Source organism: Xenia sp. Carnegie-2017, unplaced genomic scaffold, assembly GCF_021976095.1.
Source record: "Xenia sp. Carnegie-2017 unplaced genomic scaffold, XeniaSp_v1 HiC_scaffold_20, whole genome shotgun sequence".
In the NCBI taxonomy this organism is placed as follows: domain Eukaryota; kingdom Metazoa; phylum Cnidaria; class Anthozoa; order Malacalcyonacea; family Xeniidae; genus Xenia; species Xenia sp. Carnegie-2017.
Window position 1 is genome coordinate 7,625,334 of NW_025813483.1, and position 18,053 is coordinate 7,643,386.

General features: G+C 35.8%; 3 protein-coding genes across 6 annotated transcripts in view; all 3 read right to left on the reverse strand.

The window, feature by feature from the left end:
• LOC124440875 (radical S-adenosyl methionine domain-containing protein 2-like) overlaps window positions 1-17,971 on the reverse strand; it is a 36,003-nt gene extending 18,032 nt beyond the window's left edge. For both annotated transcript variants that reach the window (XM_046991299.1, XM_046991298.1), the window contains exon 1: window positions 17,668-17,971. In XM_046991299.1, the coding sequence (XP_046847255.1) occupies window positions 17,668-17,926 (259 nt within the window). In that variant the 5' untranslated portion in view covers window positions 17,927-17,971. The remainder of the gene's footprint in view (window positions 1-17,667) is intronic.
• LOC124440876 (mitotic spindle assembly checkpoint protein MAD1-like) lies at window positions 7,449-8,867 on the reverse strand. Its single transcript, XM_046991300.1, has 2 exons — window positions 8,583-8,867; window positions 7,449-8,460 (listed from the first exon to the last, which is right to left on the reverse strand). Exons 1-2 carry the CDS (start codon window positions 8,588-8,590, stop codon window positions 7,641-7,643), a joined length of 828 nt encoding a protein of 275 aa, XP_046847256.1. The 5' UTR covers window positions 8,591-8,867; the 3' UTR covers window positions 7,449-7,640.
• On the reverse strand, window positions 9,452-12,076 carry LOC124440878 (zinc finger MYM-type protein 1-like). Of its 3 annotated transcripts, none has more exons than XR_006946798.1 (3): window positions 11,353-12,076; window positions 10,209-11,025; window positions 9,452-9,802 (listed from the first exon to the last, which is right to left on the reverse strand). XR_006946798.1 is itself a non-coding variant. In XM_046991303.1 (2 exons), exons 1-2 carry the CDS (start codon window positions 11,395-11,397, stop codon window positions 10,396-10,398), a joined length of 675 nt encoding a protein of 224 aa, XP_046847259.1. In that variant the 5' UTR covers window positions 11,398-12,076; the 3' UTR covers window positions 10,092-10,395. The 3 variants fall into 3 exon arrangements, 1 of the variants encoding a protein (XP_046847259.1); XR_006946799.1 differs by lacking the exon at window positions 9,452-9,802 and adding an exon at window positions 9,886-10,085; XM_046991303.1 differs by lacking the exon at window positions 9,452-9,802 and having other exon boundaries at window positions 10,092-11,025.
• Window positions 17,972-18,053: the final 82 nt, after the last annotated feature.

An 18,053-nucleotide genomic window follows, 5' to 3' on the forward strand; every position in this document is an offset into this window, starting at 1 on the left:
CATTTACAACGACTAGAACATGAACCTTTGCATCCTCAACGAATAAGTTCATAACAGGCATCTTTAACTTGAGGGAGATTTGTCCACTTTGGTAACCAAGAATTTTCATCACGGTACCAGTCCCAACCTGACGGAGTTGGTATAACCTGCTCTTTCAAGCAGCACTGCCCCCAGAAAAATCCACCTTGCAACAATGCACGCTTAGTGTGCTGGAGCAACGCTTCTTGGGTTGGTGGAATGTTATCCAGTGTTCTGGACTTTTTGGCAAACAACTCTTGTCTAGCCTCATTGACTCTGGTGAGATTACTTGCACGATCGTATAAGAGGACCACATATCGCTCAATCACCTGCAAAACATTATATGAATCATAATAGAGACCTTATTTGATAGATAATACATGCCTTTGGCGGTTTCTGAATTACCTGCAAGGACGAACAATCCTCTGGTGGCCGCAGTCACTTGCATCTAACACGTGCACCATCAATCGTGTGTCAGCCTCTTCATGATTACATGGTTCCAACATTGATACTTCGGTTCTTTTAGGGAAGCACAAGACCTTTTCTTCAAATGTACTGTAAATTTCTCTTCCTTCTTGAATCTGCTGGGAAATAACTTTCTGCGCTAAGAAATTGAATAGATCCATTTTGTTGGCATCTACGCGCAGGAAGCCCTTCCAGTCAGTAGGGATACGTGCTGTCGATGAAACCTTGCGGCGTTGACCAAAGCCTCTCTTCTCCCGTGCGTTTTTTTTCAGCGAATCCTCTTTGTATACATCCCACACTAAATCAATTCTTTTAGCTGATTGAAATTGCTTTAACACATAAGGAATGAAAGCAAACTGAGCGTACTCTTCGAACGTTTCCCAAGTTCCAGGTGAAATCATTTGAACAACAACAGCCCCGTCTAAAATAATAACATCGGGAGTTGGTGACTGAACTTTGGTAATGGGCTCGATACACTTTGTCAAGTCTGCTTTATTACCAGTACGCAAACTTCCTGCTTGTGAGAGAGATGGTGGCCATGGTTGGTTCTCATATTTAAAGAAATCATCAAGATCACCACTTCGATTTTGACTGGCTATATACCAGGGGCGGATCTAGGATTTTTCAAACATCAGTCATAAAACGTCGGAGGCGCTCCGCACCTGGGGGGGTCTGAGGCATTCTCCCCTGAGAAATTTTGAATTTCAGAGTCTTGAAAATGCAATTTTCAGCGTTTTAGAGCAATACAAAATGTATTTTGTGGGCATCGTTTTTGCGTAAAAACAACACATTTTTCTTACGTTTTTTTCAAAAAAAAAAAAATAAAGTGAACAATACTTGAATGTTTTGCCAAATTATTAGGCTCATTATCATGCCAAATATATGGCTCATTAGCATGTCTAGGAACGTAAATTTATTTTACAATAATGCTATTCAAAAACAGATATATTCTTTAAAATTTCTACCAAGTTGTCAAGCATAGACCCCCCAAGAGACCCCCATTCAAACCTCTATGTAATAAGTTAAGTTAGAAATTTGGTACTACAAGTGACAGTTCATAGATATAGAAAAGCTCAGACTTCAAACCATGCAAGTTTATTGTAACTCTTTACCCATCTCCACATCAGTGCCAGCAAATTCACCCTTGGAGAAAAACTCAAAATTTTTTCCTGCCAAAGATTAACCAAAAATTATCAGAGTGAAAATTTGCAGTTAAGGTTAGCTTAATGCCATAAATGTTTATTAGGCATTTCACTAGACTATTATCTTCTGCAAGGTGTGCTATATAGCAATCACTAGTGGCATTGTATTATCAAATACAAACAGAATGTAACCAACATGTCTTTAATTATATAATTACATGAATGTTAAAAATGGTTTATGTGTCATGCTTACTGGTTGTGATAAATAACTTTTCATATGATCAAAGCTTGTTTAAATGTAAATCTAAAATAATTTAGTTTAGAAATTATAATGATCATCTGAAAAATTACCTAGTGATCATGAAAAATACTTTGCTGTTTTGCCAAATTTCAAGGTTTATCTGCATACATAGGAAGACATTTTTACTTTATAGAAAATGCTTTTCATACATCAATAGCCCTTTGGAATTTATGGCAACAATCTGGTATGAGCCGTAGATTAACACACCTCTACATCTCTACATGAGGTGTTCAGTTAGAAAAGGGGACAATATGTGACATGGGACAACATTTCATGTATGTGAAATACTCAGGTTTAATACCATTCCAGTCAAATTGTCAAAATAAAAAGCTTCATGGATCATGAGACTCAAAATCACAGGCTATAGTAAACAGCTTCTCATGTAATCAATGTTAGTTTTCTCAAATCTTAAACAATATGTAGTATAACTGTCCAATGATTGAATGATCAATGATCATAAACTGAAAAGCCCCAAACATTTGTTTATGATAAAGTAAATAATAGTATGGCACCTTATGGCTACAGATTTTTTGTCCATTGAAATATATTTGCAGAAATGTAGGATTTCGCGATTTTATTGGTCAATGGCCGATATAACGGCCACGATTCCCCAAGCATTAAAGAAATCATAGCTAAAAGTCCTTCGGCAACAACAATTTTAGAAGCATCAATCTGCTTACCATACGCCATATTAACATAAATCGCATCACACACTCGCATAAATTGACTTTGATATATTGCATTCATGCATAAATTTCACTTGTCCTTTACTTACGATTTTCGATGTAAATTTCTGCTGATAAAACTCAAAACAATGTTGGCTTTCTTTTGAACATCAATGACTGAAATGTCGCTCGCGAGATAGTCTTTGCCAAGCATTTACAATTCATCCATAAATTTTTCACCCTCTTGAAAAAATTCCCAGTTTGGAAAGCAGCATTCATGTCAACATATGAATTTGTAAAAGATTTCCATAAATTCCATCTGATTGTAGTTTAGTTTCTATCATGCTTCAGAAAATTACTATGAACGATCAAACATTCAATTCAGACATTGATCTTGACTATGTTAGTTCAGTTGGCTATCAGTCGAAATCGGTCAAACCAATCACAGTAAGACAAAAATTCAAATGAACCAATTGTAAGATAGCAATTGGACTCCCTTATAGGTCCGGCCACCCCTATTATCGGTCGAGATTATTCCAGACTGTCCACTGATCTGGCCATTGACCAATAAAATAGCGTTTCTGGCGTTCATAGACTCCTTTATAAGTCGAACCAGTCAAGCCACCCCGCTTATCAGTCGGTTATTCCAGGTCAATTAAAATTCAACTGATCTGGTTACCAACGAGATATTCATTGGATTAGTCATTAGTTTTCAATAATAAATAAAGCTGGATTTTTATCACGAAGTAAATGCGATAATAAAGTAAGAATAATTGACGAATTTTTAATTAATATGAATAGGTAATTCTTGAATTTCAAACATCAGTCGCGCGACGGATTTGACATACTCTAGATCCGCCCCTGCTATATACAATCTTGAAAATAAAGCACAGTCTAGTTTCAGAGTTTGTATATTTACTTTATCTTTTGACGAAACTCTTGTTCTTCCTGTTTTAAACGTTGGCAGATTATTTTTTTTCAACGTTTCAGTAATACTCTTGCTTCTCTCAACAAATCTTTCTTTAACAAATGCTTGATATTGTTCTTCTCCAAGGGTTACAACATTCTTCACCGTGTCAACAACGGAACTGTTCATCACGTCATTTGTGTGGATGGCAAATAGGTCTTCGCTCTCTTCTACAAAAGGATTCCCCATCGCTTGAAAATTGGAGACGACATTTGAGACATCTTTATAAAATTCTCTTTGAATGGATGGAGTTTGCTCATGGTGTAGCTGACTGTCTACATGTGTACTCATCTCGAATTCCCTAATTATTCGTGAAATTTCTGGACCTGCAATCATCCATCTCCTTAAAGCTGAAAGGTTTTCGGTTAGTCCCACAGCACCACCTTCTCCCTTTACCACTGCATTAACCTGCTCGTGAGCATGATCTAATGCTATAGCTGAAAACTGTTTCTTCGTTTTATGCACCACAAACGAGCCCTTGGAGAACTGGTTAAAGACGTTAGGGTGTTTGAATGGAAGCTCCGACATATCATGGATATGGACAGAAACCCATCTTGCATAATTAACATTGTCCAAAGCAAACATCCAAGGGACAAGTTGCTTTATTGACTGGAAGTATAAGGTGAAATTAGCTTCTCTAAATGATCGCACTAGTTGTAAACAGAGTAATTCTAGTTCCAAAACTCTGGTCCAATACAGAAACTGAGGATGATCCTTTGACATATCTTCTTTCCAAATAGGTTTTTTCAATTAGGTTATTCTGAATGCTAACACAAGTAAGGTAATAAATCTTAAAGAAACTTAATTGAATGTTCTTCATTGTTTCGATACGATTTATCATTGCACTATGGTGAAAGCCGGGAGGGCACATTGTTATACACTTTATATATATATATATATATATATATATATATATATATATATATATAAAAGTGCTGACTCAGCACCTTTCAGAATATTCCATGCACAATATTTGGGAAAGTATTGCCTAAAAGAAAAAGTTGTAATATACTTTTTCTATCGTCTTTAGCTGTTGTATAAGAATATACAGGGAAATTGCAGATTTCTCTGAACTTTATTTTTTTTACTACCGATGACGTCATCAAACACAACATTCGCAGAACTCGTTATAAATGTAAAATATGGGCAGGCCCTATATCAAAATTTTGTGTTACTAGGCATAGTAAGAATGTGAGAAAGTTTCATACTTGTATCATCAAAGTGAAGGGTTAGGTGTTTTTTTTGTCCTTAACAGCTGGACTATGAAAAGACTTAATCAAACAAACAAAGAACTTAAAAAACGTACTTGAAATAAATATAATATATTAATCCTAACACGGTTTATAATATGCACATGAAAAACATAAATAACTTTGAGTTAATAGTTATACCTATACGTGTTAGGATTAGTATATTATTTATATTCTCTGATGATGGCTTTGGAATAAAGTCAAAACACGGTGCAATCCAGTAAACTGCTATAGTGGCGAGAATCTCGTCCCGCTTAGTTTAAAAGTTTAATAGAGATTTGACTCGTCTCCAATCCCTGTGGGCTTGGTAGCAATGCTTGTTCTATTGCCCTGATAGCAAATGAAAATCTTTCTACCATTCTGTGGTGGTTCACAAGCATTGAGTTATATGAAAATGCTTCATACTATTCTAAGCACCCTCATATCAAATTATTGCATGAGGATGGGGCATTTACTTCATATAAAAATTCCTTTGCTATGTGCTTGTCTGATGCTGCACTCTCTATTTTTTAAAAATGAGGCAATCAAGCTGCATTTGTGGAAGAAGCTAAGCGAAATTGTCAAAGTTATACGTTTTTTTCTATGATGTGATTGTTTGCATTAGCAAAATCAGAAAAAAAGCTCGTAAAATTCGATAATTTTACTCGATTTGGTCATGACAGTATTTTTCTGTATTTTGCTCTCAAAATGCAGGAAAACGTGTTTCAGAGAGTAAAAATTTAAAAATTTTCTGGGGAGCATGCCCACTTACCTCCAGCGGACACTTTCACATTTTAAGCTGGATCCGCCTTGAAGTCTGTAAACACAGTCATTAAAAAGCTTCGAACACAAATTCGACTTTCACCTAAAAATAAAATTCAAGCATACTTATATATTTTATATTGTTTTATAACAAAAATCTACCACATTCTGATCTTTAAATTTGGCTTTGATTTCGCAATTTGATGCCTAATATTTCTGTTTTGTTGCGGTAATATATACGCGTTGGGTTTCTGCCGTGATTTACCTTTTTTTTACTATTGTAGCTGAGTGTCGTCTTAACTGTCGTGGAGCAGCCAGTAGTCGTTTGGGTTATTCCTTTTTTTTAAGCACAGCAATAAAAATATCGTTATGAAGTTAGTTTCCGTTATCAGTTCTTTATTTCAAGTACTTTATTCCAAAGCCATCATCAGAGAATATATATGATATATTAATCCTAACACGGTTTATAATATACACATGAAAAACATGTGACTGGACGTGATTTGAACTCGCACCTTCGGAATAGGGACCTTACGATGCGACAACAGCAACTGCGACGGCAACCTCAATCTACTCTGAAGGGACTGGATCGACTAGTTGCCGTTGCCGTTCTCGTTGTAGCTAATTTGTCCTTACGATAAGGCGACGTTCGTAAAAAACGCGGGAAATCTTTATGTTGATAAAAAGTTTTTCGCTAAACAGCTAGCTTCCATATTTATATATTTTCCATGATGCCGTGCATCAGAGACGCTCTGTTACTTTCTCATGGTGATGGTTTTCTTGGTGTAGATGACTGCATGTTGCTATACGAAATATATAAACCAAAACCCGAATATGTGTTACAGAAAGTACGACAAGTTTTCCATTCACAAGTTTTCTGACGATGAGTGCAAAACAATTTTCGATTTTATCGCAACGATATATACCACCTACGCGACGTAATGCAGCTACCTCTAGAGGTAACTTGTTATAATGGTGTTCAAGTCGACGGCATTGAGGCGCTTTGTATATTTTGATGAGGTTTGCTTATCCTTGCCGCTTTGCAGATCTGGTGCCAACATTTGGAAGACCCATTCCACAGCTATGCATGATAACAAACGAAGTTATCAACTTCACATATGAGCGATGGGGACATTTGTTGTCTTCTTTAAATCAACCCTGGCTTTCTCCTCCAATTTACAAATATTTGCTGATGCAGTACACAGCCAAGGTGCTCCATTGGCAAACTGCTGGGGGTTCATAGATGGTACAGTCAGACCTGTGACTAGACCAGGAAAAAATCAACGTGTACTTTACAACGGTCATAAACGAGTACACGCCATAAAGTTTCAGTCTATAGCAGCCCCTAATGGACTAATTGCTAATTTGTATGGCCCAGTCGAAGGAAAACGACATGACAGTGCCATGCTGGCAATGTCTGGTATCTTGAATCAAATGCAGCAATACTCAATGAATCCTGAAGGAGATATACTTTGTGTGTATGGGGATCCAGCTTACCCTCTTAGACCACATCTTCAAGCTCCATACAAAGGGGCTGGGCTAACAGCAGACCAACTTGCATGGAACAAATCTATGAGCTCTGTCAGGGTGGCAGTAGAGTGGGTGTTTGGTGATGTTGTTAACTATTTTAAATTTGTAGACTTTAAGAAAAATCTTAAAGTTCACTTGAGTGCAGTGGGGAAAATGTATGTTTGTTCTGCCTTAATTCATAATGCACGCACTTGCCTATATCAGTCAACAACCTCCACTTATTTTCAGCTTGATCCACCTGCTTTAGATGAATATTTTTTTGACAATGAATGAAAAGAGGTATTATAAATGCTGTATTGTGCTGCAATGTTTACATAAACGTTTGACATGTTTTAACAGAGTACAGAATGAATAGACCAAAACAATAACTAAAAACAACAATATTTAATACAAACAATACAAATAACAATGTAAGTTAGACCAAAAAATTAGTCCTAATCCTTCATTATTCTTATTTATGTTTATGTTTAGAAATATTAAATGTCTTATAAACACTGTCTTTCAACAGAACAATGATATGCAAACAAAAAATCAAATAAAACACAATGATTGTTACGGTTTTTAGTTGAATTTTGTTGCAAACTTTTCAAATATAGCTACAAAAGAAGCACTTTGCTGCTGCTGCTGTAACATCATACCTTGAGTCACTTCAAATAGCTGTTTCATCTGTTGTTGTTGCATCATTTGGGAATTAGTTAACTGCATAACTTGTTGCTCATTCTGCTCTTTTTGGCGTTCAGCTTCAAGCCTTCTAATGCGTAGTTCTTCCTGCATAAGTTCGTAATGTCGTTCACTTTCCGTTCTTCTCAGCTCGACTTCATCAGCTTTCATTTTTATATCAATTTCGCCTTTTTCTCGCAGGTATCGCATGACATCCGATCCACTGGTCCTTTTCTTCTTTTTAGCAGATGGCTCGTTATTTTCTTCCTCGTCATTCCTCTTTTTCGTTTCTTTGAACGTTTCCATTGAGCAGCGACGCATTTCTACAGCCTTTTCAACTTCTGCCTGAGCTCTCTGTTTTTTCTCGAACGTGAGTTGTTCATTTAAATGATCAGCTTCCTCAAACTGAGCTATGATGTCCTCCATAGCCTCGTCAAGTTCACTCTCTTCGGGTGAAATACCACTGGCTCTTTCTTCTTCTGATTGTTTTCTTTTGTATTTCTTTTCGAGCAGTTGATATCGATCGCGAACAGATCTCTGAGATACATGGAATTTTGGCATTTCCAAAGCATTGAGCGATTTAGCAATGTTTTCCCAAATTTGGCCTCTTTCAGTTGATCCTCTTCTGTGAATCCATGGTCTAAATAGCAAGATTTCTCGTGATAAAGCTATATCATGGCTTGAGGACCATTTCATAGATGCACGTGAAGCAACAGTAGTGCTACAAAGAGATATTCAGAAAAATATGTAAGCATTTTAAGCCATAAGTAGCCATTTAAGCATAAAGGCTGAGTCAACCATAACCTCATTTACATATATTAAGCCAAAGATAACAAAACTCACCTCGCCATTTGACAATCGAATGATTTTTGCAAGATTTTTGATTTTTTTTCTCTGCCGTTCTGAAGCGACGCCAAAGTTGTTGTTTTCACGTCGGTTCCGTCTTTTCAAAACGTGTAAACAACGTACAGATGGTGCGTGCGCATGCTCAGTTAAAAAAAGGGATCAAACTCCGGTGCCGTCGCAGTTGCCGTTGTCGCATCGTAAGGTCCCTACTACCAGCCCGCCGCCTTACCTGTTGAGCTACCAAGCCCACAGGGATTGGAGACGAGTCAAATCTCTATTAAACTTTTAAACTAAGCGGGACGAGAGATTCTCGCCACTATAGTAGTTTACTGGATGGCACTGTGTTTTGACTTTATTCCAAAGCCATCATCAGAGAATATAAATAATATACTAATCCTAACACGTATAGGTATAACTATTAACTCAAAGTTATTTATGTTTTTCATGTGCATATTATAAACCGTGTTAGGATTAATATATTATATTTATTTCAAGTACGTTTTTTAAGTTCTTTGTTTGATTAAGTCTTTTCAGGTTGTGGACCAGACTAAAAAAATGTGCACAGAAAACGATTTTCGCTGCACACCTCTCACAACTAATAATTTCTTTCATAATGTTATGGGAAATAATCAGTGGCGTAGCTAGCGAAAAACATTTGGGCGGGCTCACGAGGCGCCACCATGGTTGGCGCCGAGGGAGAAAATTTTTCGAATTTAGACACCCTAGAACGTCGGAAACGGCTATCTTAGAAAGCAAATGCGTGATATTTATTCAGGAAATAGAACCATTTTTGTTATTTTAAATTGCCGAAGGATCTTATAGTAAAGCAGAGAAACACTTCGAAAATAGTTGCAGATATGTGATTTATTTTCTCAACACCACATACATAAATAGATAACTATGTACATCTTGTAAAGAAACTTTGACAAAAGAACCGAAAAAGGCTGATATTTGTCCTCAACAACTATCAAAAGTTGTGATGCCGTTCATTGTCGTGCTGAAATGACAATCATCATTGCCTGCATTAAAAAGTTCCAGGAAAAATTCTCACATGCCATGGACGTAAGACATCATCAGCTTGCTATCAGCCAAATATGAATACCTATTTGTATAAGAAAGCAAGTCTTCGTGGTTTTTCAATGAACTTCTTTACTACCTCATCATGCAATGTGTTGGCGTCTTCTTTCTCTGACAGTATGTCTTTGTGAATGGAAATCCTGCAAAGAGAACTAAAACGTCCTTGGCTCATAGTATTTCTAAGATAATTTTTTACCCTCTTCAAACAAGAAAATGACCTCTCAACTGAAGCATTAACAGTTTTACAACTTCTGAAAAATATATTTGAATAGTTCATCGCATGAATCACGGTGAAAGTCTTTATCTCTGTCAATAAAACAAAGTTGGCTAACTGGCATTGGTATGTCAAACATATCACCATAAACCTCCTTTAGAAGATTTATCTTTTCTGAGGGCACTTCACCTTTCCACATCTTAAACACCCTAGGGTTAACAAGGTCTAAAAATCTAAAACGCTCCATATCCTGAAATCGCTCAGTCAGCATAGTCACAATTGTGTCAAGAATTTCAAAATACATTTGTTTGTAATTATGCCGTTGGTCATACCTGGTTACTGGTGGTCCCACTTTCTCAACAGCCAGGTCGTACACCTGACAATATTCTGTATCATTTCTCAGAGAAGCAACAAAGGCCTTGAATCTCTCAACCCTACTCACTCCATAATGAAAGTCAGTGTCCTTGTCTTGCAAGATAGAATAAAGTATGGATGATTGCTCAAGAATTCTCTGGAAAACTAGTACCAAGAAACAAAACAAGAAGACATAAGGTAGCCAAGTAAACCAGTAACCTTATTTAACGTTTCATCATCCCAACCTATGGGATTATCAGTAAGATTTTCAAATATGTCTATCAGTTTCTCATATTTAGAATGCAAGACATTGATGACATGAGCCCTATAATACCATCTTGTGTCACCAGGACTAGGAAACTCAAGTCTATGGGATGATAGTAAAGCTTTTCTTTTGGGGGAATTGCTAGTAAAGGTGCAGAAAGCACTAATATTAACAAAGAAAATCTTAACAGGTGAAATGGAGGATGCAGCTTGACATAATACTAGATTTAGTCTATGGGCAGCACAGTGAACAAATTGAGCATAAGGATAATCCTGCTGAACTTGAGCTTGAACACCATTGAGATGACCAGACATAACAGATGCACCATCATAAGTCTGTCCAATAAATTTCTCCTTCACATTATTATATTTACTTAACTTACCCTTAACCACTGATGATATAGCAGTTGCAGTCCTATCACAACTAACATCAACAAACCCAAGCTGTCTTTCAATGACACTTTCCCCTTTGTCCATTCGAACAATTACACTCAATTGTTCTTTGGTAGAAACATCAGTTGCCTCATCAACCTGTATACTTAAGAAAGTGCAGCAATCTATTTCCTTTAAAATCTCATCCTCTATTATCTTATCAGGACAATCAATCAAATCATTCTGAATATCAGGAGAGACTCCAGTAAACCGCCCTCCCCCCCCAAAGTGGGTTTCAGCAAGCCTGCCATAAAATCGCCTTTCAAAAACAGAATCCATCTTGGGAAAACTTTCAAGTAGCTCTCTATAATTTCCTCTATTCATGCTGCCTCTAGATTCATCATGCCCCCTAAATGCAAGCTCTTGCCTAGACAAGTATAAAACAGCTTCTGTTATGGTTTTCAACATTTCCCTGTTTTGCCTTACCTCCTCGTTATGACGTTGAATCTCTTCACGTCTAGCTTGTGACATGAGACAGTCGACACACGAGGCTGAAAACCATTGGTCTTCCAGGTCTTGTAAGCACCCATGTGCGATTTTGCCTTCTCATGCTTCTTACAATCGAATAGGAAATTCTTCATGTTTTTGAATCCCGTCTGCGTCCATGAAGATTACGATCCAGGGCAAAACAAAAGACAAGACCAACAGAACAATGCATTCTTTTCTGAGCTACCACAAAGCCAATCTTTCTTCGAGTACCAACTTTCCTGAAAGCTTCTATTGCCTGTAGTCGCTTGTAAATTTGGAATTGGCCGCTGCTTTACGAGTATATTTTGCTCGCCTGATTGTCGAACAGAAATGGTTTCTTTTATAGTTCACTTATTATATCGATTTCCGAACGTATATTTCGAAAGCTCAAAATTCAAGTCACGCTTTTGAAAATGAGCCCGACTAGATGTTGTTAAACGTTTGAGTGTGTTCACAGCTACTCTCAACCAATCAGATTACAGATATTCCCACTATAGATTTTACTACTTGGTCGGGCTAAACTGCGTAATGCCTGGCACTAGAAATGCACTAGTCATTGTTGCTAAGGAATCGTTTAAAAATATGATAGTTTTGCTAATAAGACGCAATTTGACAAATATTACACTAATAGACTGTAGATTATTCCAAAAAGAGTGGCAGAATTTAAAATTTTCGCAAATCGAATTTTAAAGAAAACAAATTTTTCATTTTTGGGAAAATATTTGGTTCGGGCTGGGCCCGACCAGCCAGACCGCTAGCTACGCCACTGACAAAGCAACTAGTGAGCTTTGAGAATACAGTTGCAGTGTTATGGCAAGCATTAAAAATTGAGAAACACGATTATTTTATATACATATATATCAATGGGGCACAATGAAAACAGCTTCAAGGACACAGCTGCAGTGTTGTAGCAAGCTTTAATAATTAAGGAGAGTGCTTATTTTCAATAAAAATTAATGAACCTTGAGTGACTGACCAACATATTAATTCCATTAAATACATACATCACTAATGTTAAGAAAGACAAGGCCATAAGCATAATTGAGTGATTTTTATCATCTATGGGAAGTAACTACGTCAAGATCTGACCTTACTGATGCACAAAGCAATATATGTCATTCTGACCCTGTGGAAATGGCAATTTTGAAAGTTCACAAGATCATACTGTCTACATGTTTAAATAAATGACCAGAATAAAAGTAAAGCAGCAGTTTTAGTCAACTAAATATAATTGTGCTAGCACTATAATTGTATCTGGACAATATATAAGTACAACATGCAACGTCCATGTATTATACACTACTTGATGTTGGGAAATACAATAAATGTACCAAACCAAAATCTGACTAAATTTTTTTTGATTATTATATAACAATGAGCTGTGTACTAAGATAAAATAAATCATGATTGTTGGCATGTATATATCCTTATGTGTCAATGATTTGTCATGATTTCGAGGACAGTGTTCAATATGTTCACCAAGGCAATTGACACTAGGCCTGTTTTTTTTTCTACCTGACACCATTTAAAACTACATCTACCGATATTGAATCAACATAATGTGCAATAGTGACATGTCGATAAAATATCTATATATACAAGAACATTATACATATGTAGGTTGATTTAGTTGGACGAAATGCAATATACTATTGGTTTTCTTGTTTCTCTACAAATACTTTGCAACAAGTAACAAGAAAGGCAGCACCTATTTTCATACTTATATACACAGTATTAGCATATTGTATTGGTTCTATTACTTGTCATTGATTCAATTGCTGCTGCGTACTTGCTCTAAAATTGACGGTAGAGATCTGTTAGCTTATGGGTAGATTTATTCAGCAATGACACTAATCTTACGCTTAACTATGGCAGGTCAAAACGATAAATACCACCACGAAATACCCGTTCTTGCGCAATTATTTGACTCTTTTGTGAGACAAATCGTTATCAAGCTTTAAATTGATATAAAGTGATATTTCATAATTCAAGTAAGCTGTGTTTGTTGATTTTGGTATCCTCGTTGCTGATCTGTGCTTCTTTGTTGAAATTTTTATCGACATTTAAACGGATAAGAATCTTGCAAAAATTTTTTGAAGACCAACTCGTAAGCACGATCGAAAAACAGTAAAAAAAATACATTAGCAATATGCATGTAGAGCATTAGGATACCACTGAAATAATAACAAAAGCTGTGCAGAAGCTTTGCAACATTTGTAGGATAGCGTATTAAAAGGTCGATTAATAGAAGCACCAAAATGCTACAAAAATTGCAACAAGTTAACTAAAATTTCAAAACAAAAACAAAATTTCAATGACCAATGACAATGTAGAAATAACACAAGAAATGTTAAGGCAGATATTTGTATACTTCATACTGGTCACTATAAAAATAAGAAAAAAATTTGCCAATGCTTACTTGTAGAAACTTTGCTGAGCTTAGGCTTGTGATATTAAATCAAAATTAGATGTTGGTAAAACTTGGTAAAGACAAAGCAAATCCTTTCTTGCTCATAACAAGCTTTTTATTAGTAATGAAAACCACCAGTACATCACTTGTTTGAACTGACAGTTCGAGAATGTACCAAATTTTAGTTGAATGTCATTGATGTTCTTCTTGCATTTGTAACATGACAAATAAAAAGCTACTTTATCAGTGCCTTTCGTTGCAACTCGAAAGGTTGAAGTAATTCCGATACGTAACGAAGCAACATGGAATAACATGGTAACTGCCTGAACATTTACTTATTTATTGACATAGGATCGTTTAATATGGATATTTTTACATTGTTTCTGCCCATGTGTCAAACAGTGTGAAACGGATGTATGCAAGACAAAGCTATCAAAACAAGGCTAACATTAATGTTGTTCATACGCAACCTGTTTGAGACATAGTATTGGATGCATGATTCAACTAAAGCATCGCAAAAGTTGCTGAACATAAGCATTAAATAGCATGCTGATTTTTACATGAACTACTAGCTGACTACCCAAGTTGTGTTTTAGGGGACGTCAACATGAAAAATTTGCAAATCTCATTAAGAATCTTCCCAACCTTTCAAAACAATAAAAGCCACAATCATGGAATCTTACTTGAGTTACTTCTTCTTATCATTTCGTTTTCTATGTCCTTTTCTTAATTTTTAAGTGTACAACATTTCTGTATTTTTGCTTATTATTATCCCTGTAAAACTAAGTCCTATGAATAAATTTTGTCATTAAAAATGCTGCAATACAAAATTTTATTTATACGTAAATTGCAAACTTTAAATTCCACTGTTTTATTGTGTGAACTTATTAGTCAATACTAGCGCATATGAAGTAAAATCAAGCACCGATTAACCTATTTTATCATCAACAGTTAGCGGTTTAACAATCAGCTTTATAAACTATTCAAACTTTACGTCAACTGTGTTGCTGTCAAGCATTAAGAGGCTATCCACATGTACGCATTGCGTACCTATATTTCTAAGATGTGATTGTTACCTCAAAAATTGCTTTAATTCAAAATGGCAATGAATTGATATAAAAAATTTGTAAAATGATAATAAGATGTAAACACTGGATGTAAAGCATAGGAGATAATTATGCCGGAAGTTGTCCGTCGGCTTCCAAGCGCATGACTTCGTTTCCTACCAGCACTGGAGCACGTTGATTAGATTGAAGAAAGCTGTCAACATGGAAAGCATTAACCTTTTATCACGCAATCATAACGTAATAAGTTGACCAGATTTGTCTTGAAATATTTTAACCAAGATAGTTTGTAACAAATGCTAGAACACGAAATCACTTTAATGTACTGTACGAGGAATATTTTGTAATGTAATGAGGTCGTTGACTAAGGGTGTCCGACTATACATGGCAGTTTTTACTGACAAAGGGGGGATGGAGCAGCACTTCCACCTGCAATAATAACTTCTAGTCCATATATATCAGTGCGTCAACTATGTCATGAGGTATAGATTCAGCAAAGAACACATAATTTGATGGGTTTTGTCTACCGGCACGATAACAAAGCTGTTCATATTCATTGATGACATTTTGACGAAAGCCTTATGTTGATTATGTTCACACCTTTAGTAACATGACGGAAGTTAACACAAGCTTACCAGAATCTTTTCTAAATGACTTCAAACTTATGTCAAACGTATAAATTTTGAAATAATTTTAGACGAGCATAATACATCATAGCAACAGCTGCACCAAAACTGCAAGCCATAGTCAAAACAAAACTCGTAAACTATCACTACGAAAGAGACCAGTTAAGTTGTCAAAAAATTATTTTCATGCGCTCATATACCGAAAGTCAAGTATCAATAACACTGTCTGCCGTACCAGGAGATCGACGCAGTAATGCTGTAATTGCATAAATTAAGTCATCATGCCCGTTTTATATGAAAAGCGCATTGCATTTTGTGTCCACACTTTTACCCAAAATGCATTTCCTAGGCTAAAATCTAAAATTTTGCCAGCTGTAAGCTTCAGGTTTGCTACTTTGCACGCTCGCTTAATAATCGCTCGCTGCAACAGCAACAAGGAGTATTTTTCATCGTCAATCACTTTTGCCTAGTAATAGGAATATTTTGACGGTTTGCATCACACGTGGACTTAGAGCTTAGGATTTAGCTAGCAATATATACCCAGGTTTACGTTGACTTGCAGTGTCTAGCGTTAAATTTTGTTAGTTTGTGTGGGTTTATACAAGACAATCAAAATATTTTTACAGACATGACAACCCAGCAATTTTTTGCTACGATTATTTAGACAGGACTAATTTTTGTTTCTTTTTTTAATTTGCATATATTTTGTTTTGTTTCGTAATAAAAAAACAAACCCAATCATTTGCATAAATGATATACAATGTGAACATTTGTAATTAATGAGCATTTTTTCTTTATTTGACGGTATTTCTGTATAAAGAATAACCATGGTAAAACGGCCTAGTTTTGAATGGTGATATGCAGTTCTAAGCCTTCATTGAAAAAGCAAATTCGGAAATTTACTTAATGAACAATTTCTTTGAAAACATTGCACAGCAACAAAAAAATTCGCCGCCTACCCACGCTACTAAAAACATGACTCAGCTTAATATACCGCGATTTACCAGTACAACTCGAGAATTAATAGACACTATTCACTGCATGCACAAGGGAAATCTTTATTGCAATGAATGTGTGAGTGGCGCATTTACTTAATTGTCATGTGGATCCATGAGGAATAAGTGAAAACTGGTGAAAACGATCTGTATCCACTATGTCTAGACACATTTGCATGCTTTACATATTTTAGCTATGACAAGTACGTAATATTTATTTCTTAGAAGCGACTTAGTCTCAGACACTACTCTCAGAGGAAGCAACTTTTTTGAAAAGTCCAAAAGGCGCAAATTTAACCAATTAACACTAGAGTGCCTGTTCAAACTTGACCTTTTGACCGAGTTCCAACTGTCTCGGGTCACGAGTCGCGGGTAAAAAGTCGCGGGTCGCGAGTTTGAAAAACTCTATTTTGCATAGAAAACATAAAAAAGTAAGAAGGAAGTTAATGCATGTTCTCGGCAAGTCTTCATTTCTAAGTTTGCACACTTGAACGCATGTGCTCTTGAAGTCAACATTTTTACTGTCAACATTAAATATGTCTCTATAGCTATTTTGATATTCATGATTTGTGTTTATTATACATATCCAAATATACTGTAGTGTGTAAGCTATAGTCGTAATTTAAGCAGTTGGTGAATCTTATGATGAGGCAGCATGGTTGGATTAGCGCCCACTGTAAAAAATAAAGGCCTTCCATCGATCAATATTGCCATTGAAATTCTCATACAATTGAAATTTTTTAACACGAGGTTTGTAAATTATAAGGTATGGTTAGATACTTAGATTATATATGTATAACTTGCAATTTCCCACGTTTATAAATTTGCTTTTCTTTAACAACTGTAAGTGCTTTATTATCATTGGAAGAGTTGTATCCAAGTAATGATGCTTCGTATGCTGAAAATCTAACTATTTTTTCCATAATTATTAGTGAGAGTTCTTATCTATATTAATAATATGATGGAGCTTATAAAAAACAAAATTTGTCTATCAATCATGATCTTACACTACGCTAATAAAATATTTCTGTCATTTTACGGAGAGCGTGCATGTTAAATAGCCCATATTAGCTATAAATGTTTTTACATATAATGCCGTCATAACAAATATCAAGCTTCCATAATGTATTAAATCTTGTTTACGTTATTAAAATGCAAGTTTCTCAAAATTTACCTACCTGACTTCTTTAACATGCGAAGGCCTCTCTTCGCTTCATCCAAAGGCAAAACGAACGATGTTTTTGCGGTGTGAAAGCAAAATCCACATTTGTAGTTGCATCTTCTAGTGAAGTGATAGTTAACGCTCTTAGGAGTATTAGCTGCCTGTTTTACCCAGGCTTGCCAGATATTGAAATTGAAACTCAGAAGATGAGCGCAGAACCAACATACTGTACAGTATAACCTATAAAATATTTTGGGAAGTGTTAAGACTGTCATGTTTTAACGCTTAGTTTGTTTAGTTTCTGTTTTAGAACTGCTTTAGTTTTAGTTTCTGTTTCTGCTTTAATTAAGATGACCTCATGTGTACACAAAAAAGTCGCTTTCAGGTAATTTCCGGTTTATT

Excerpts from the sequence above, each read along its gene's own strand:
- LOC124440878 (XM_046991303.1), bottom strand. The coding sequence starts at position 11,397 with ATGTCACAAGCTAGACGTGAAGAGATTCAACGTCATAACGAGGAG. Across the intron at positions 11,026-11,352 it reads TTCAACGTCATAACGAGGAG|GTTGATGAGGCAACTGATGT; the intron begins GTAAGGCAAAAC and ends TTAAGTATACAG.